Consider the following 20,769-nt stretch of genomic DNA (forward strand, 5'->3'; position numbering starts at 1 on the left):
AGGAAGGAGGATCCTGACCGAGAAGGACGAACGGCGCGTCTTCAGGAACGGCACGTGTTTCCACCAGCGTCTCCACGCGGCGACGTTCTCCGAGTCCTCTGCATGTTAGTGATATTTCGCCGGACTAAACTCGACCCCTGGACGTGAGCGAATCCACCGGAAGTTGGGTTGCGTCGGCCAATCAGAAACCTCACTCCAAATAGCTATGGACATTTTAGTTACCAGTTACCGAACGGCTTTGTGTCCATGGCGGAAACGTTTTTATACAATTCCAAATTGCGACAAATTTAAACACAATCCATAGATAAATATATTCGCATGTGTTTGGAAGTTCACGAGAACAGCAGTCTTCATGGCTTCCATATAAAATGAGAGGTGGAACTTATCACCAGCATGGTGGTGAGTTCAAATCATTTCCGCGCAACTTCGCTCTCACCTGGACTGGTTTCAAATTTTAGTTCGAAGCCACCATCACTCCATAACCAGTCTTTTGTTTAAAATGCACTTAACCTATTAGGTGCTCGGAGCAGCCCCTCTGAATCATTTTGCGGACAGGGTGACTGCCTCTGATGGTATCCAACGTTGCAAGCAAACCTAAACAATTGTTTCTGTAGTGGCAGACTCATGATGAAAGTGACTTGGTGTTCATAAACTTGTATGATTTTCATAGTATTCTAAGCAACAGGCATTCCCCAGACAAAAAGATTTCGCGCCCGTTACGGGCACAGCCCGAGCAAATCTGGGCACAGCACTGGCTCAGCACGGGGCCACAGCACACGGAGGCACAGCACGGGCCACAGCACGGGCAGGTACGGGCGCAGCATCCGAAGGCGGGTCAAGGCTCGAACCCGCATGGGGGCAAATGCGGGTAAATGCGGGTAAATGCGGGCAAGCACGGGCAGATGCGGGCAAGTGCGGGCAAGAACGGGCAGATGCGGGCATACGCGGGCAGATCCGGGCACATACGGGCACATACGGGCAGATGCGTCTGCATCCGGAGTGCTTTGAGGTTTGCACCCGAGACCCATTCGTGGACGAGCTCGGAAAAGCTAAACACGACTAATCGAAGCCTGGAGCAGTGCTGCACGCCTGGAAGCTATAGGTACCATCTCGTGCCGGATGAGCATGGAGGTAGTTTGGGTTGCCTAAGCTACAGGGTGATACGGCTCGTCTATCACCGTACCCAAACTACCTCCATGCTCGCTCACGCCTGGCACGAGATAGTTAGCTTCCAGGCATGCAGCACTGCTCCAGGCTTCGATTACTCGTGTTTAGCTTTTCCGTGCTCGTCTAAGAATGGGTCTTGGGCACAAACATCAAGGCGCTCCGGATGGAGCCGCATCTGTCCGTATGTGCCCGTATGTGCCCGTGTCTGCCCGCATCTGCCCGCATTCGCCCGTGCCTGCCCGCGTCTGCCCGCACTTGCCCGTACTTGCCCGCATCTGCCCGTGCTTGCCCGCATTTGCCCGCATTTGCCCCCATGCGGGTTCGAGCCTCGACCCGCCTTCGGATGCTGCGCCCGTACCTGCCCGTGCTGTGCCCGTGCTGTGCCCGTGCTGAGCCCGTGCTGAGCCCGTGCTGAGCCCGTACAAGCCCGTGCTGTGCCCAGATTTGCTCGGGCTGTGCCCGTGACGGGCGCGAAATCTTTTTGTCTGGGGAATTGCACTGGGTATTCAAGTATTGACACACGAATAGTCTCCAATGCGCCGACAATTCATGAAGAGTCACCATCACACAGCACAGGAAACAAACTTAATTCTCACGACACACTGCTGTTCTCAAACGACGTGTGGCCATTTTGTCTCCACAACGCAACGACACGCGAGGACTGCCCGTAGAGAACCGACTGCCTTTAACGACTGCAGGCCCTTCCTGAGCTTCTTTTGTTTTCCTCACGGTATTCGCAGTTTTCAAATGGTCGCTTGCCTTTCATGTGATCAGCAGTTAGACGCAATTTTTTATTTCATGACGACTCTTCGAGAACGGTCTGTGCGTTGGAGACTTTTCGTGTGTCAACACTTGAATACCCAGGGGAATGCCTGTTGCTTGGAATACTGTGAAAATCATACAAGTTTTTGAACGCGAAGTTGCCTTCATCATGAGTCTGCCACTGCAGAAACCAATCTTTTGGTTTGCTTTCAACGTCGGATACCATGAGAAAAAGTCACACTGTCCACAAAATGATTCCGAAGGGCTGCTCCGAGTCCCTAGTGGGGAGTACATTTTAAACAAAATACAGTGCAAATATAAGTGTAGGACAGGTCGACACTTTAAAGCGTAGACCAGTTCGTCCTACGCTTGCAAGTGTCGACCAGTTGTGTCCGACATTTCGAAGTGTCGACCACACTGTGTCCGACGCCTGCATGTGTAAGACACTGTTTGTCCTACGGCAAATAACACTGAGTTTCTTATTGTGAGCCCACACTTCAGCCGTCGGACATTCTGTGGTCGACACTTGCAGGTGTCGGACAGTGTGTGGTCGACACTTCAAAGCGTTGGACACAACTGGTCGACACTTGCAAGCGTAGGACAAACTGGTCTACGCTTTGAAGTGTCGACCTGTCCTACACTTGGATTTGCTGTGTACTGGTTTGTGGAGTGATGGTGGCTTTGCACTAAAATTTGAAACGAGTCCATGTGAGAGCGGTGTTGGGCGGAAATGATTTGAACTCACCAACATGCTGGTGATAAGTTTCACCACTCAGTTTTTATGTTAGCCATGAAGACTGCTGATCTCGTGAACGGTTTGTCTGATGAGTCTAGCCTTTGCCGCCCAACTAAATTTCAGTTGTCTCGTCAAAATGAGTTTTGCATTTGTCTCGTTGATAGAAACGTGACTGCTTTCCAGCGGGCTCGTGTCACGCTGAAGTTAATATGACAAAGTGAACCAAGCCTGTCACGGTCGTTGCTTCCTGGATCGTATTTGCCGACATCTGCAGTTAGGACAGTTCTGATTTGACACTAACAGTTAGGATGCCTCCAAAAGTCTGTGGACATGTTTGTCAATGGTTTGGTTTGTGTTCCCGCCATGGACACAATACCGGTCGGTGCCTAGTAACAAAAATGTCCATGGTAATTTGACGTAGGATTTTACTGTGTTTCAGAATGTCCCGCGAGCGTGAGCCCCGTCACCGCACGGCTGGATCGTCAGCGTCCGTGCGTGCTCCACGCGGTGTCTGCAATGGAGAGAAGCGTCTGGAGTGTCCAGTGTGCGAGAAGCAGTTCGCCTCAAGAAGTAACCTAGAAGCGCACCTTCGGACCCACACCGAGGAGAAGCCCTTCGAGTGCACAGTTTGCAGGAAGAGCTTCACTGAAAGTGGAAGTCTCAGTAGGCATCTTCGGACCCACACCGGGGAGAAGCCTTTCGAGTGCGCAGTTTGCAGGCAGAAGTTCAGTCGAAGTGGTAGTCTCAGAGCACACCTTCGCACACACACCGGGGAGAAGCCTTTTGAGTGCACAGTTTGCGGGCAGAAGTTCAATCATAGTGGAGGTCTCAGAACGCATCTTCGGACCCACACCGGGGAGAAGCCTTTCGAGTGCACAGTTTGCAAGAAGAAGTTCACTCAAAGTGGAAGTCTCAGAACGCACCTTCGCACCCACACCGGGGAGAAGCCATTTGAGTGCACAGTTTGCCGGAAGAAGTTCGCTCAAAGTGGAGATCTCAGAGCACACCTTCGCACCCACACCGGGGAGAAGCCTTTTGAGTGCACAGTTTGCGGGCAGAAGTTCAATCATAGTGGAGGTCTCAGAACGCATCTTCGGACCCACACCGGGGAGAAGCCTTTCGAGTGCACAGTTTGCAAGAAGAAGTTCAATGAAAGTGGAGATCTTAGAAAGCACCTTCGCACGCACACCGGGGAGAAGCCTTTCGAGTGCACAGTTTGCAAGAACAAGTTCAATGAAAGTGGAGATCTTAGAAAGCACCTTCGCACGCACACCGGGGAGAAGCCTTTCGAGTGTACAGTTTGCAAGAAGAAGTTTGTTCGTAGTGGACATCTTCGAACGCACCTCCTGACGCACACCCGGGACACGCATCGTGAGTGAATAAGTTTGGACGACCTTTATCTTCAGGACATTGTTCATACGGCGCATCATTTATGCTATTTCATTTAATCAATTCTGTTTAAAAGAACGTTGGAACAGCGCCAAAGCCGTGGCCATGATTCCTATTTTTCTTCAGTGCTCTTGGTACTGCTGTAACTTGTGCCAGTTGACAAATACTCACTGTTTACATTGAATCCAAGCCTTTTATGGTCCTTGTGTGGACGCCTAGTCGTTCCGTGCAATTTCACTGGTCAAGGGAGCAGTGGCGCTTTGTGCACGGTTTTTAATTTTTTCCAACTTTTTGTTTTGACCTCAATGAAAAATATTGGCATGAATGCTGAACACTAACAGCGGTACCCTAAAGCACAAATACTTTACAACTATTTCAAAACACAATTTGTTTTAGCACCTAATCAGGGAGGATTATGGTGCACGTTAAAAAGGTCTGCAAAATTATGAATGGTGTCACTACGCTCACGATTTCATCTGAAGTTTGATTTTTTTTTTTGCTATCGGTAAGCTGTATCAGAAACAGCATAAAATTCCCTAAAAATGAACCCCAGGGGCCAAAATCGGACAGAAAATACTGCTATATATTTAGTATCGGACGAGAAAGATTTGTTAGAGATAAATAAGTTTCCTAGCAGTATTTTTCGACTGATTTTAACCCCTGTGATTCATTTTGTGGCCAATTTAATGCGCTTTTAAATGCACTTTACCGATGCAAAAGATTTGAAAACTTTGGCTGAAAACGTGCGTGCAGTGACACCATGCATTATTTTGCATTCCTTTTTTACGTGCTTCCTATTCTGCTCTAATCTTTAGCTTAAGCAAAAAATTAAGTTCGGAAGTTGTGGTTAAATGTTTGCCCTTAAGGTCGCCGCCGTTGGACTCCAGCGTTCATGCCAATATTTTTTATTGAGGTGCGAACAGAAAGTTGGAAAAAAATTGAACAAACCGTGCACGAAGTGCTACGACTTTTTTATATGAACTAACAATTTCCTAAGAACTTGTTCTATCCATAATTGGCTCGTGACGCTTTGGTAAAATGCTTAAGCATCTAGATTTTCGTTTTTTTTTTTAAATGTTGATTGTGCTACCTGAGACTGCGTCTAACTGCCACCTTGTCCTCAGAAGCCTCTCGAGAACTCAACCAATTGGTGAAGGTGAAAGCTTCTGTACGAACATTGTTTGGACCAACGGAATAATTCTGTAAATTTTAAAGGGGCGTGACGAATACGTCGAAGCCGAGTGTTTTGTTTTGAATTCTTGTACCTTGGAACATTGCTTTTGGATACATTAAACTTGGTTCCTGTTTTGAATTTCTTGTGTAGTTTCAATTTTCCCTGCCGTCAGTTTTTCGTTTCTTGTGAAAAATGGCGAAAATTGAGTTAACTCCTTCCGCTTCCTGGATCAATCACCGTTTTTTATGAAGGATCAGACGGGTATCAGGCAAGAAATCACTCTTTGTTTACAGGGAAGAAATTGAAAATAAAAAGTTAGCACATAATATTTTCGACCCCTTTTCCCCCTGAGTCTCAAATGGTCACGGTCATGACACACCGCTCCCCGTGACGTCACACGCGTCCAGTCATTGGATGCCCGACTAGATTGTCTTAATTAGGTGCCTAAATTGAGATTTCATAAAAATCTGATTGCGTTTTGACAAATCCGGTCCAGTCCGGTCAAACGCTAACTCATGCGGACAACCTGAGCGAAGTGCTGCTGTAATATTTCAGCCAGTGACAATGCGAGCTAAAGTAGCTGCACTGACAAAAATTTTGTCGTAACTTAGCGACACATTTATCGCTAATTTTTATAGCGACAAGATTTGTTGTGGAACGAATAGCTTGTTAAACCAAACTCGTACTGGAACTAAAGGATAATTTCACAACGACTAACTTGTAATAACACATTAGCAGTCTACTTTCAAATACAAGTCGTTGACCAACAACAAAGTCTTGTAAGTCGAAAAAGATTTTGTAATGTCTGGGACAAGTATTCATGGAGTACTTTTGTCGCTAAATTTATTTTGCCTAATTCTTTTTTTAATAATAGTAATGTTGCTATGACTAAAGAAGACCAATAGATGATTATTCATAATATGCTTTAATTGAGCAGATAATTTGCAAAAGATTTTGTTTCAATACAAATAGTATCGTTAAGGGTGATGGCAAGAATTTTGTTCTTCAACGACAAAGATTCAACGACATTTCTTTCGCTTTGGTTCATGATAAAATTCTTTGTTTTGGAATGACCAAATTTTCACTTATCTGATTGTTACTTATCTGTTTCAAGGTCGTGCGAGGTAGACTCACTTTGGTCCCTCGGGGAAAGAAAGAGACCGGAAGTCGGGTCGCTTACTGAGAGGATGTTTCTGACCGGTGGACCCATCCGACTTCCGGTGTCTCTATTATTTCTTTACGAAGGATCTGTGGATGCAGCGCGCTAGTCTTCACTGTTCCGTAACCTGTGCGACGGGGGAGGGATTGGACTAGATGGCGGAACGGGGTCAGTGCCGCTGTGATGTGTTGATGCAGGCAGGGGCTGTCCATTCACAAAGGATTCTAAAAATATGAAAAGTTTCTAATAGTTTTTCACAGTGCTCAAAAGACACTTAAACTAATCCACTCACATACGTTAAGGAGGTTACGTTGCCGCGGCGCCAGTTCCTGTTTGACCCTCACTCTTGTTCTTCGATCGGCGACGACCAGAAAGCGCTCTGACGTCACGCACTTGGGGCTTTCGGACGCATCAATGTAGCGCAGCGTTACGCTGGGCCAGACCCCGCACCCTCGGTAACAGCGTTACGGAACGCTAAATTTCTCTTGTAAATATCTAAGTTACTTACTGCTTACTGTTATGAAATGTGTTCTCATACTTAACGTGTTAGCGTAACGTTACGCTGGCTCGGCGGCCCCGTCCTCCCATACCGCAGCGTTACGCTGAGCAGATATCCCCTCCCCCTTTCGCCCCTCGATGCATGACGTAATGAGGTATTCCGCCTGACAGGAAAGAAACTGCAAGATAGCCGTCGCTACAACACCGCAAACCCTACCTTAGTTTCGCATTGTTTCTGTGCACATGCGCTGAAGCCCCGACCAGGTAAAAATCCGGAAGCAAGTGAGGGTTTCCTATGTTCCCCGCAGCCATCTTTCAGTTTCTGCCCTTCCTCTTTCAGACGGATTACCTAACTACTGTGGGAGAAGAAAACAGCTTGGCTTCTCTTGAAATTGAGTTTTTAACCTAATAATGTACTTCAAAATGGTTTACATCATTGCAACAAATTTTGGCCAACCCACTCGTTAGCACCTTAAGAGAAATTTCAAGCAATTGTACAGTGCCCTCTTTTTTTCTTCGCATAAATATCGTTACGAAGCAAACGCTTTGTAGACTTTTCTTAGTGTTGTCGTTTTTCATCCAAGACCGTCTCCATCTTTACAGTCGCAATCCCCCTGACCCAAGGAAGGAGGACATCCTAGTCAAGGCCTTGAACCAGCGAATCTCCTGGAAAGGCCTGTTTCTCGACTAGTGCCTCCACACGGCGACGAGCTCCGAGTCTTCTACAAGTAAGTAATGTTGCGGAGGGCCAACGTCGGTCCCTCGACGCAAGCAAGTTGACCGGCAGCCGGGTTGCGTCGGCAAATCAGAATCCAGCCACTGATGACACGCGGCTCGGAGTCTGGAAAGGGCGCGAGCAACAGCGAACCGTCAGGGCACTGTAAAGAAACGTCCCCGGTGCTCGAGTGCCAGAGCGGCCGACGTTACCTAATTCAAATAGTAGCTGAGGCACTTCGTTTTAAGCAAAGTTTGGGGTAGGATCAGAAAGTTTTTTTCTTCCGCCCAGAAGGAAGAGGTGCCCAAGAATAATTTTTTGGCCCGTCCCGTTTATTTTTTGTAAAAAAAATGACGGAGGGACGGGCATATAGTATGATGCATGCTGTGCGTCCGTTCGTCCGTTCGTTCGTCCGAGGACTTCCCGTGGTCCGATCTTGACCAAATTTGGTATGCAGCCTCCTTGGGTGACCCTAAGAACCGCCCGGTGGCAGCAAATCCGATCCGAGCCCCGGGGGCGCTGCTGCAGGTGCATCATGGTCTACATGGGGTCGAGGAGGATCTCGGCAACGGATGCAGCTAGGAGGGCATGTAGGGGTATTTTTGGAATCGGAGCGACGAGAGAAAACCAATGGTGCCAGTTTCGAGCAAATCGGAGAAGTTCGGACCCGGGTTCAAATCCCAGCGGGGTATTTTTGGAACATTCTTTTTTTTTCGAGTTTTTGCATTGTTTCTGATGTTTATGAGGGTGCTGATGACGAAAACGACATTTATTTTAACCCCAGACTCAGATTTAATTCCCGTCAGGGTCAAACATAGGAGAAATTCGTACGTTTCTTAATGTACGGGACGGGCCAAAGTTGCCGATGTATATCGCTACTTTTCCTGTTATTGAAATGCAGTCTGCGACTTTTCTGCCCGAAGGTCTTCCGCTACACTCGCATCCTTCAATCGACATTTCATCAAAATTCATTGACGTTCTACATGAATTCTAACAAAAATGCTCATACGCTTATTACTGCGCGCTAACGTCAATTCGTCGATAAACCATAACCCAGGACGAGTCTGAGAGAGAGCACTCGATTGACCCGATTTGCCACACAATCGTTCCACGGTATTTCGCATGTTGCTCGTGCCTTGTTGGCGCCGTGACCCGACTTCCGGTCAACCCAAGCATTGCGTCGAAGTACGACGCGAGGGTCAGTGTGGGGAAAATGGGACAGCTAATTCTTAGTCAAGAATCGACATTTTAGTCGGGGGTCGTCAACTTGCATATTACTTCGCACACAAGCTGTATATTACTCGTAATTACTCTTATATTACAGCTAAAAGTCTATAAATTTTACCTATTAGGCTACTCAGATCATAGGTAGCACAAAAATATCGGCCTAAAAACGGTAATATGGGGTGTACATTATCCTATATTACTGTATGACTTCGTACACGCGCGATGTGACTTGAAGACCCCTCGATTTTAGTACTTCTGCCGTAGCAAATGTTATTTTCTTAATAAAAACATCACATTTGGTATTTGTTGTGCGTTCTAAAATGTCAAACCTTGACTAAGAATCAGCTGTCCCAATTACCCCAACTGACCGCAAGGCCTTCATTCTCTTCGTAGTTTCCAAGCAGGAGTCTAGTTGAGATGTATCCATTTTTCATTTGGATTCTTTCCGAAACTGTTTTGAATTGAGTCAAATAATTTGGTGTGCTGATGCGAACCATCCCGAGGCACAATATTAAGGTTAAAAGCCAATAGAGCATTCTAGTCGTCGCCGATCGAAGAACAAGAAGAACAAGGTTTTGTTCTTCGATCGTCGGCGACTAGAAAACTCTATTTGGACGTAAGTCGAATTATTCCCTTCTTCCGCTTCCTGAATCAATGATTGTGAATACTTAGGAACTAATTTGCTTATAGTTGGACTAAAAAATATTCCTGTGGACACATTGAATTTTATGGACAATATTGAAACCAACGTTAACATGATAATCCATGGCTTTTATGATACTATGCATAGATGTTCACAACTTTGTCCATCGGCGCCCATCGGCGCGACACATCTCTTTGCCTCCAGAGCAAGGGAGCAAAATAAGAATACGGCTCAAGGACAAATTTGTTTCTAGAGACTTTTTTATGGACATTATCGTGAACCTTGTTACGGACGTCTGTGAACAATTCAGCGCTGAGCTTGTATACAAAAATGCTTTCGAAAGCCTGTGGACATAGTTGTCTAGGGTTTGCGTCTAAATTTGTCACCGTTTCGTAACGTATCTAAAATCACGTTTCCGCCATGGACACTATGCCGTTCGGTACCTGGTGACAGAAATGTCCAGGATATTTGATAAGTGGTATTTTACTGGGTTTCAGAATGTCCCGCGAGCGTGAGCCCCGTCACCGCACGGCTGGATCGTCAGCGTCCGTGCGTGCTCCACGCGGTGCCTGCAATGGAGAGAAGCGTCTGGAGTGCCCAGTGTGCGAGAAGCAGTTCGCCTTTAGAAGTCAACTAGAAACGCACCTTCGGACCCACACCGGGGGGAAGCCTTTCGAGTGCCCAGTTTGCAGGAAGAAGTTCAATCAAAGTGGAGATCTTACAAAGCACCTGCGCACCCACACCGGGGAGAAGCCTTTCGAGTGCACAGTTTGCAAGAAGAAGTTCAATCAAAGTGGATATCTCAGAACGCACCTTCGCACCCACACCGGGGAGAAGCCTTTCGAGTGCCCAGTTTGCAGGAAGAAGTTCAATCAAAGTGGAGATCTTACAAAGCACCTGCGCACCCACACCGGGGAGAAGCCTTTCGAGTGCACAGTGTGCCAGAAGAAGTTCAATGAAAGTGGAAGTCTCAGAACGCACCTTCGCACCCACACCGGGGAGAAGCCTTTCGAGTGCCCAGTTTGCAGGAAGAAGTTCAATCAAAGTGGAGATCTTACAAAGCACCTGCGCACCCACACCGGGGAGAAGCCTTTCGAGTGCACAGTGTGCCAGAAGAAGTTCAATGAAAGTGGAAGTCTCAGAACGCACCTTCGCACCCACACCGGGGAGAAGCCTTTCGAGTGCCCAGTTTGCAAGAGGAAGTTCTCTGTAAGTGGTACTCTCAGAACACACCTTCGCACCCACACCGGGGAGAAGCCTTTTGAGTGCACAGTTTGCAGGCAGAAGTGCACTCACAGTGCAGATCTCCGAAAGCACCTTCGCACCCACACAGGGGAGAAGCCTTTCGAGTGCACAGTTTGCCAGAAGAAGTTCACTGAAAGTGGAAGTCTCAGAAAGCACCTTCGCTCCCACACCGGGGAGAAGCCTTTCGAGTGCTCGGTTTGCAAAATGAAGTTCACTAAAAGTGGAAGTCTCAGAACGCACCTTCGCACCCACACCAGGGAGAAGCCTTTCGAGTGCGCAGTTTGCAAGAGGAAGTTCTCTGTAAGTGGTACTCTCAGAGCACACCTTCGCACCCACACCGGGGAGAAGCCTTTTGAGTGCACAGTTTGCAACAAGAAGTTCAATCAAAGTGGGTATCTCAGAACGCACCTTCGCACCCACACCGGGGAGAGGCCTTTCGAGTGCACAGTTTGCAGGCAAAAGTTCACTCTAAGTGGACATCTCAGAAAGCACCTTCTTACCCACACCGAGGAGAAGCCTTTCGAGTGCACAGTTTGAATGAAGTCCACTTTAGTGGTAGAATGCAACTCCAAGAAAGCACCTTTGTGGCGCACACTGAAGACGACTGAGTGAGTGAAGAGCTTTCACATGAGTTGATTTTATGATGTTCTTACTTCTCACGTTAGCAGTATTGTATGAAAAATTCTTCTGCTATGATCTTTGGATCGCGCTTGTGCCATTTCAATCGGAATGCCCACGGTCCTGCATTGCTCGGTGCTTGGAGTGTAATGAGGACAAGTTGGCCAATACACTCAGCTCACACTGGCGTTAATCCTTGTATGTTCTTAGGGGGTACTCTTGACCGTTTCATAAGCACTTCTAACGTGCTGTGAAACTTCGTTCTGTATTCACTACAGTCGTGAGCAATCGTTTTAAACTGTCAATGGACGACCCGAAATGTGAAGGTTTAGTGGCCTTTTATTTTTTTTCTGAGCAATTGACTGTATTCATGTGTTAGCAGCTTGAAGAAAGTGCACGTTACTAAAGGCATAGGTCTGTTTGGTTACTGGTGTAAAATTTACCTTCAAAATGTTTGTGGGCTTTCATAATAACTAAATGATTAATCTTGTCTTATTATTTAAGGTATTTGCTGTGATTAGTTTCGCTTTTACTCACTCTTCAGTCTCTTTTATGTAACTTACTTCGAGTTATTTCTCGCCATGAAAAAGCTTATGGGCTTTTTATGGGTCTCAGTTTATTTAGTTTAGATAGCTTGTTTACATTCTATCGCTTTCTTCTCTTGAACAAAGTACATTTGTGCCCACTGCAATATTGAAACGTTTTAATTGCCTGAGGTCCGGATTTCAGTACAATTGTGACTTTGTAGACCTACATTGTAATTGCCCGTCTTTTGTTTTCGTATGTTTGTTGTTAAAAATATGTGGGTTTAATAATAAAATCTGTCTCCATGATTCGTAAGGCGAAAGTAGTTTCCTTTCATAACCTTCCTTACCGTTGAGGCAACAATTGTTGCCCAGTAGGAAAGTGAAGTCGCATTTTCTGCATCTCGCCACGCTGGTCCGACAATCGGGTCTCAAATCCGACTCCTTTCTGGTTATGAAGTGGCCGTTTCCCGCGTGCTAAACAGTGCGAGGAGACGATTGAGGGTCCCCGTGTCGAAAAACAGATTCCTGAAAGACCTCAAGTAGTACTGCAAGTCCTTTAGGCCTGCTAGTCCTGCCCGCCTATTGTTCGCACTCCCGAGGCAAGTCCTTGTGGGTCCTTCTCATGTGCGCGCCGGTGTTTGCTGCACGCAAGTCCTTATTGGTTCTTAATTCTAGGAAGTCCTTGCTTTAGCGGGCAGGTCAGTGACCTGCAGCAAGCTTCGCCCGTGGAGCTATCGAAAGTACAAAATTTCGCGAAATAACCTGTCTTGATCGTTCTTGCAAAATCCTCAAATATTGTTTTGGGATGAAATTTTGCTCTTTCGATGGCTCGATGTTCAGTTGTAGTTCATGCGGTGGACACGGGGTTGAGATATCTTCATTTTTTGCGGACTGAGGGATTTTTACCAGTTCGGGTTTTGACGAAAATGATGAGTAGCTGATCCGCTCTCTGACGTCCGCCATTCTGGGCTTAAAATGCTTCTTTTCGTAAGGTCTTGACTCATGAAAAGTATTAACAACGTACCACATCGCGTATAGAAGCAATCGCACATATCAGTCCGCCTCGGGAGGTTCACTTTTACACTAAGTAAATCAGCTTATTATGGTTGCACAAATTACTTGCATGAGATTTGATAAGATAACCAAAAGTTCAGTAACGCGCTAACAGTGTGTTTCGACAGGACACGGTGTGGCGTACTCTACATTGTTAGATGTTAAGTTGCCCGTGGTTTTGGCAGAATTCTACGCGCAACGTTTCGTCAGGGCAGAGTGGAAGTCCCCTATGCTGCTCTGACGCAAGGCATGAAAGAGTGATTCAAAGCAAACGCCGGAGCCAGTTCGCAAACCCGTTGTGTGCTTACTGCGTGTGGAGGTTAAGGCGGGTAGCAATGTAAAAACCATTCTTTAATAATTTCACACATTTATTACAACCGAGCTTAACTCATACCGTTGTCCGATGGACCCTTTCAGAATGGTCAAGTGAAGAACACAAGTAAATCAAAGCAGAAACCAGCTACGCGCCACCTAGCGGCCACTGCTGTAAACTTCGTCCAGACTTTTGGCTACTCAGGTTCAGCTTTTGACAGTTTACAGTAACGGCCCTTGCATGGCGAGCCACTGGTTCCTGTCTTTCTGAATACTTTGGCTCTTCACTCGGCGATGGCTGAACATGCCATTTAAGTACTGTTTCCGGTTCCAGAATCTTCCTATCCATTTCACTTGACGCTCTGGTGGAAAAGTGGAACTCGAAAGGGAGTGCAAAGGATCAAAAGTCGGCGTACTCGTTGGTAGGTACACCTTTAGCGCAAACTTATGTTTGGATCAAGTGTAGCCAATGAATCTTGAAACGGAAGAAAAAGAACGCGCAGATGCTGTGATGAGGGCTCACTTTTCATCTTTTCGTTCCGTTTCAAGATTCATTGGACTTAGTTACGCCTGACGACGTTACGCTAGAAGTAAAGCATTCACTATAAATTCCGCCTCAGGACACTCTCAGCCGTTTACTGACTATTTCTCATTAGCAGACGTATTTCTGTAAGCAACCATAATACTTAGTATTTAGTTCTTAAATACTTAAAAATTTCTTTGTAATTTACTAAGAAAACGGTAATATCAGTACAGTAATTAGCAATTGCTAAGTAATCCTGACAAAAAATACTAAGTATTATGGTTGCTTACAGAAATGCGTAAGCTGATGAGAAAAAGTCAGGAAAAGGCTGAGAGTGGAGGAATCTGGGCGGATGAGCTTGTTAGGGTTGACGCAAAGTGCCAAGCGTAATCTGATTGCACTTTCTTTTCTCATTCGCGTCCACGTCAGGACCTTTTCGCCGCACTGACTGGACTACCACGTTATCTCTTGGCCCACAGCGCTGGCCTAAATTGAACAGCATAGTACGGTTGAGTACGCATCTTCACTGATATTCGAACGTTGTCGTCGTTTTCCACTCCAGACCGGCTCCGTCTTTGCAGTGGCAGCCCACCTGACTGAAGGAAGGAGGATCCTGACCGAGAAGGACGAACGGCGCGTCTTCAGGAACGGCACGTGTTTCCACCAGCGTCTCCACGCGGCGACGTTCTCCGAGTCCTCTGCATGTAAGTGATATTTCGCCGGACTAAACTCGATCCCCCGACGTGAGCGAATTCACCGGAAGTCGAGTTGCGTCGGCCAATCAGAAACCTCACATGGAATAGCTATAGACATCTTAGTTTTCAGTTACCGAACGGCTTTGTGTCCATGGTGGAGACGTTTTTACACAATTCCAAATGGCGACAAATTTAAACACAAACCATAGATAAATATATTCGCATGTGTTTGGAAGTTCACGAGAACAGCAGTCTGCATGGCTTACATATAAACTGAGAGGTGATACTTATCATCAGCATGTTGGTGAGTTCAAATCATTTCCGCCCAACTTCGCTCCCACATGGACTGGTTTCAAATTTTAGTTCGAAGCCACCATCACTCGATAACCAGTCTTGTTTAAAACGTACTGAACCTATTAGGCACTCGGAGCAGCCGCTCTGAATTATTTTGTGGACAGCCACTGGAAATAGAAAGGTGAGACTTCTGACCGCTATAACGGTCTTACTGAAATGTACGACCGAAAAAGGGTCATACTGAAACGTAAGACCGAAAAAAACGGCATACTTCGATGTATGACCGAAAAACGGTCATACTTTATAGTGTATCACAGGTAAAGGCTGATATATCCCCAAGCTAGACAATAGCCAGTCTCGCTAATGTCCCACCTTTTTTGGGTCATACATTTAAGTATGGCCGATTTTCGGTCATACATTTGTGTATGACCGTTTTTCGGTCATACTTTTTGTATCATCGAAAATCGGTCAGATGTCTCACCCTTCGAATTTCAGTGGGGTGACTGCTTCTGATGGTATCCAACGTTGAAAGCAAACCATAACATTGGTTTCTGTAGGGGCAGACTCATGATGAAAATGACTTGGTGTTCATGAACTTGTATGATTTTCACAGTGTTACAAGCAACAGGCATTCCACTGGTTATTCAGGTATAGACACGCGAATAGTCCCCAACGCATGTACGCATATACTTCGTTATAGGAAGAAATAGTTCTTTAATTACGAAGTATTTTCTTTGTAAGCTTATGTTTGCTCAAAATACTTTGTTATACAAACTTCTTTTCTTTGTAAGGCCGAAGGTTTTCTCAGTGCAGTTTAAAATGGTCGCTTGCCTTACTTGTAATCAGCTGTTAGACGCAATTTAAAATATAATTTTTCTTGCTCTGTGTCATTATGACTCGTCATGAACGGTCTGTGCGTTGAAGACTTTTCGTGTCTCAATACTTGAATACCCAGTGGAATGCCTGTTGCTTGGAATACTGAGAAAATCATTCAAGTTTTAGAACACGAAGTCACCTTCATCATGAGTCTGCTACTACAGAAACCAATGTTTTGGTTTGCTTTCAACGTTGGATACCATCAGAAGCAGTCACACTGTCCACAAAATGATTCAGAGGGGCTGCTCCGAGTTCCTAGTAGGTTTAGTGCATTTTAAACAAGGTAGGTTTACGCCAGACCGCGTCTTCTCGTAACAGGCTTCGCGATGTCTCGCTGCTTGTTCCTCCAATCCACGCCTGGCGTACCTACCTTGGCCTGCGGCGCTAGCCTGCCTTCGGCAGGCAATGGCTTTTCCGTCCCTTGTCGGTTATTTTTTTAACTCGTTACATGCTGGGGGGCTCCGCCCCCCAGACCCCCCTACATTCTAGGTAGAGATGCTTTATCTACAGATAAAACGATCTTAACCCTTGTAACTTTTTCACTCGTCGGGGCTGGGGGGCTCCGCCGCCCAGACCCCGCTTTCTTTAAGACAGAAGTGATCCATCTGCAGAAAACTCGATTTTTCGCCGTTTTTTAGGTGTTTTTCGACCATAAAAACTGAACCAGTTGAGCTAGGATAGTGAAATTTCGCGTGTGCCGAGCCAAGGACATACCCAAAAAGTGTGCAAAATCTCACCGAGATCGGCCGAGCCGTTCAGGAGGAGTAGTGCGGATACACACACACGCACGCACGCACGCAGACAGGAAAAACTTTTCAACCCCACCTGAGTAACGGGCTTCGCTATCGCTCAGCCAACAAAAGACTGGTTATGGAGTGATGATGGCTTTGCTCTAAAATTTGAAACTAGTCCATGTGAGAGCGGAGTTGGGTGGACATGATTTGATCTCACCAACATGCTGGTGATAAGTTTCACCACTAAGTTTTTATGTAAGCCATGAAGACTGCTGTCCTCGTGAACGGTTTGTCTGATGAGTCTAGCCTTTGTCGCCCAATTAAATTTCAACTGTCTCGCCAAAATGAGCATTGCATTTGTCTCGTTGAAAGAAACGTGACTGCTTTCCAGCTGGCTGTTGTCATGCTAAAATAAGTATGACAAATCAACCAATCCTGTCACGTTCGTTTGAGTGTGATCTGTCAGGTTTAAAGGAACCCGATAGTTTTCTTATTCAATGGAACGTGACGTCACATTCGTTGAAAAACTGTGATATGCGAGTTGACGACCCCTCGCGTTAAGTTGAGTTATATTTAGTTTTCTTGTGGTATTTCTCCTCAGCTCTTTAGATTCGGGTCAAATAATTTGCTGTAATCCCAAGGCACAATAATAAGATAAACAATTGAGATGTGGGTGAAAATTTGCATCAAACTTGATAAAAATGATAAATTTAATCCATTTGTTATTTTAATGTAAAATATTCTTCTATTACCGACAGCATGTCCTAAAGGTCTGTGTTATGAACCCCTAAGTGAGTGGTTCATTTAACATGGACTGATGTATGCATGCGCCTTTTCTGGTCACCCAACTCTTACGACAAGTGTCGAAGAAATTTTTTTTCTACTCCGTCAACCAGCCACGCATACAGTTTTGTTTTATACTGACCCTACTTTTTGGACTAGTTCTTTGTGGTCCATGTAACAATGTAACAGAGAGATATTTCAAATAGCTATCCACTTTCTTAAATCGTTTACCTTCAAGTGGTAAAAAATGGAGAAAAAAAACTTATTTTTTCCAATTTAAGAATTGTAAAGTATCCCCCGTTCAAACAAAAAAATTAAATTCAAATTTCTCTCCGTTCCATTGAAGTAAAGGAGGGCTTAAAGTAACTCCAAAACAAATTTCAGATCATTCCATCAAAAAACTTCGCGTGGCTGATTTTTTTTACTAAACGCTTAATTTCAGTGAATAAAGCCTACTGTGGCTAAATGGGTGGGCAGATTTGGATGAAATTTGGTGTGTAATAGTTTCCCACCTAGTACTTAAACGCCTTAAAGCGTCAACCACCACAGCCAAGTGGTATAGAAGTTTCCATTTTCACCCACACCTTAATTTGGAGATGGTAATAATTATTCCCTTCTTCCGCTTCCTGGATCATATTTGTTGACATCTGCAGTTAGGACAGTACTGATTTGACACTAACAGTTAGGATGCCTCCAAAAGTCTGTGGGCATGTTTGTCAATGGTTTGGTTCGTGTTCCCGCCATAGACCCAATACCGTTCGGTACCTGGTAAAAAAAAATGTCCATGGTAATTTCACGTAGGATTTTACTGTGTTTCAGAATGTCCCGCGAGCGTGAGCCCCGTCACCGCACTGGTGGATCTTCAGCGTCCGGGCGTGCTCCACGCGGTGTCTGCAATGGAGAGAAGCGTCTGGAGTGTCCAGTGTGCGAGAAGCAGTTCGCCTCAAGAAGTAAACTAGAAAGGCACCTTCGGACCCACACCGGGGAGAAGCCTTTCGAGTGCTCGGTGTGCCAGGAGAAGTTCACTCAAAGTGCATCTCTCAGAAGGCATCTTCGGACCCACACTGGGGAGAAGCCTTTCGAGTGCACAGTTTGCAAGAAGAGCTTCAATGAATGTGGAAGTCTCAGAAAGCACCTTCGCACCCACACCGGGGAGAAGCCATTTGAGTGCACAGTTTGCCAGAAGAAGTTCGCTCAAAGTGGAGATCTCAGAACACACCTCCGCATCCACACCGGGGAGAAGCCTTTCGAGTGCACAGTTTGCAAGAAGAAGTTCGCTCAAAGTGGACACCTTAGAGGACACCTCCGCTTTCCACACCGGGGAGAAGCCTCTCGAGTGCACAGTTTGCAAGAAGAAGTTCGTTCGTAGTGGACATCTTCGAACGCACCTCCTGACGCACACCGGGGACACGCATCGTGAGTGAATAAGTTTGGACGAGCTTCATCTTCAGGACATTGTTCATACGGCGCATCATTTATGCTATTCACTTTCATCAATTCTGTTTGAAAGAACGTTGGAACTGCGCCTAAGCCATCGTGGTCATGATTCCTGTGTTTCTTCAGTGCTCTGGGTACGGTTGTTACTTGTGCCAGTTGACAAATACTGACTGTTTACATTGGATCCAAGCCTTTCATGGTCCTTGTGTGGACGCCCAATCGTTCCGTGCAATTTCCCTGGTTAAGGGGGCAGTGGCGCTTTGGGCACGTTTTATTTCAATTTTTTCCAACTTTTTGTTTTGACCTCTATGAAAAATATTGGCATGAATGGTTAACACAAACAGCGGTACCCATCTTAAAGCACGAACATATTACAACTATTTCAAAACACAATTTTTTTAGCACCTAATCAGGGAGGAATATGGTGCGCGTTAAAAAGGTCTGCAAAATTATGAATGGTGTCACTACGCTCACAATTTCAGCCAAAGTTTCATTTTTTTAAATTTTTTTTGCTACCGGTAAGCTGTACCTAAAACAGCATAACTTTCCCACAAAATGAACCCCAGGGGCCAAAATCGGACGGGAAATACTGCTACATATTTAGTATCGGACGAGAAAGATTTCTTAAAGATAAGTAACTTTTCTCGTAGTATTTTTTCGTCTGATTTTAACCCCCGTGGTTCATTTTGTGGTCAATTTTATGCGCTTTCAAATGCACTTTACCGATTGCGAAAGAGTTGAAAACTTTGGCTGAAACGTGCGTGCAGTGACACCATGCATAATTTTGCATCCTTTTTTTACGTGCTTCCTATTCTGCCCTTATTTTGTGCTGAAATAAAAATTTATTTTTGAATTTGTGGTAAAATGTTTGCACTTTAACATGGTCACCGCCGTTTAACTCCAGCGTTCATGCCATTATTTTTTATTGAGGTGCAAACAGAAAGTTGGAAAAAAATTGAAAGAACCGTGAACGAAGTGCTACGATTTTTTTTTATATATGAACTTACTATTTCCTAAGAACTTGTTTTATCCAAAATTGGTTTGTGACGCTTTGGTAAAATGCTTTAGCTTCTAGACTTCAGTTTTTATTTATGTTCATTGTGCTTCCTGAGACTGCGCCTTACCGCGACCTTGTCCTCAGAAGCCTCTCGAGAACGCAACCAATTAGTGAAGGTGAAAGCTTCTGTACGGACATTGTTTGGACCAACGGAATAATTCTGTAAATTTGAAAAGGGCGTGACGAATACGTCGAAGCTTCGTGGTTTTGTTTTGAATTCTTGTACCTGGGAACATTGCTTTTGGATACATTAAACTTGGTTCGTGTTTTGAATTTCTTGAAGGTGTCTTATTAAGTTTCAGCTTTTCCCTGCCAAAACGTTTTTGTTTCTTCTGAAAAATGGCTAAAAGGGAGTTAATTCCTGTTTCGCTTCCTGGATCAATCACCGTTGTTGATGAAGGTTCAGACGGGTATGAGGCAAGAAAGCAATGTTTGTTTATCGGGAAGCAATTGAAAAAAAAAGTTATCGGATATCATATTTAACCCCATCTCCCCTTGAGTCTCAAACGGTCACGGTTATGACACACCCTGACACCCTTCCTCGTGACGTCAAGTCATTGTTCTTGGCACCGTGGATACGCGACTTGGTTGTCCTAGGTGCCGAAATAGAGATTTCATAAAAATTTGATTGCGTATTGACAAATCCGGTCGGATCCGCTTGAATCCACTTGTTCGAATAAATCTGAACAAAGTGCAGCTGTAATACTTCAGCCAGTGACAATTTGCGCAGAAGTACACTGCAAGAAACAGTGTGGATAGCACAACAAAATTACAACAACAACAACTGTACAATAAAAGTACAATGAGAATGGTACAAACAACGAGCCCTGGACGGCACAGCACTAATCATGCCGGCTCCATTGTACTTAGAACAACAATTGTTGTACTTGAAAAGTACACTAAATTCCAGATAAAAAATTTGCCAGAAATTTTTGTACTTTTGTTGTGGTTATTTCCTGCAGTGTAGCTAGAGATTGCTGATTTCAGTTCATTTTTAAGTGGCACACGCACATGGCATTGTTCACACTGCTTAATAGCGTGATGTCACAAAAAGCTGTGATGTCCCGTGCCAAATTGTACATGAACTTTAGAGTGTGCACTTCCTTTTCTCGTTCACGTCCGCTTCAGGCTCTCTTTCGACACTG

The 20,769-nt window shown here is 45.3% G+C and overlaps 4 protein-coding genes across 48 annotated transcripts in view; all 4 read left to right on the forward strand.

Annotated features, from left to right (window-relative positions):
- Nucleotides 1–5,366, forward strand: part of LOC117651646 (gastrula zinc finger protein XlCGF8.2DB-like) — a 16,900-nt gene extending 11,534 nt beyond the window's left edge. For 10 of the 12 annotated variants that reach the window (XM_034395892.1, XM_034395882.1, XM_034395871.1 and 7 more), the window contains one exon: nucleotides 3,105–5,366. In XM_034395892.1, the coding sequence (XP_034251783.1) occupies nucleotides 3,106–4,044 (939 nt within the window). In that variant the 5' untranslated portion in view covers nucleotide 3,105 and the 3' untranslated portion in view covers nucleotides 4,045–5,366. Of the gene's footprint in view, nucleotides 1–6; nucleotides 144–3,104 lie in introns of those variants that run through there. The other 2 variants (XM_034395842.1, XM_034395910.1) reach the window with 2 other exon arrangements.
- Nucleotides 1–12,180, forward strand: part of LOC117651284 (gastrula zinc finger protein XlCGF57.1-like) — a 21,977-nt gene extending 9,797 nt beyond the window's left edge. The window contains exons 1-4 of one of the 8 annotated variants that reach the window (XM_034395152.1): nucleotides 6,573–6,874; nucleotides 7,057–7,149; nucleotides 7,489–7,613; nucleotides 9,968–12,180. In XM_034395152.1, the coding sequence (XP_034251043.1) occupies nucleotides 9,969–11,252 (1,284 nt within the window). In that variant the 5' untranslated portion in view covers nucleotides 6,573–6,874; nucleotides 7,057–7,149; nucleotides 7,489–7,613; nucleotide 9,968 and the 3' untranslated portion in view covers nucleotides 11,253–12,180. The other 7 variants (XM_034395168.1, XM_034395178.1, XM_034395160.1 and 4 more) reach the window with 7 other exon arrangements.
- LOC117651736 (gastrula zinc finger protein XlCGF8.2DB-like) overlaps nucleotides 1–20,769 on the forward strand; it is a 51,896-nt gene that overhangs the window by 5,350 nt on the left and 25,777 nt on the right. For 2 of the 27 annotated variants that reach the window (XM_034396095.1, XM_034396255.1), the window contains exons 1-3: nucleotides 12,909–12,947; nucleotides 13,042–13,250; nucleotides 13,560–13,647. The gene's annotated coding sequence lies outside the window, so the exon portion shown is untranslated. Of the gene's footprint in view, nucleotides 1–12,902; nucleotides 12,948–13,041; nucleotides 13,481–13,559; nucleotides 13,648–13,797; nucleotides 13,816–14,117; nucleotides 14,135–14,177; nucleotides 14,262–14,310; nucleotides 14,453–20,769 lie in introns of those variants that run through there. The other 25 variants (XM_034396078.1, XM_034396212.1, XM_034396115.1 and 22 more) reach the window with 24 other exon arrangements.
- LOC117654229 (gastrula zinc finger protein XlCGF57.1-like) lies at nucleotides 17,951–18,499 on the forward strand. Its single transcript, XM_034400498.1, has one exon. The coding sequence runs from the start codon at nucleotides 17,951–17,953 to the stop codon at nucleotides 18,497–18,499; it is 549 nt and encodes a 182-aa protein (XP_034256389.1).

Source organism: Thrips palmi, unplaced genomic scaffold (genome assembly GCF_012932325.1).
Source record: "Thrips palmi isolate BJ-2018 unplaced genomic scaffold, TpBJ-2018v1 HiC_scaffold_10, whole genome shotgun sequence".
NCBI lineage: Eukaryota > Metazoa > Arthropoda > Insecta > Thysanoptera > Thripidae > Thrips > Thrips palmi.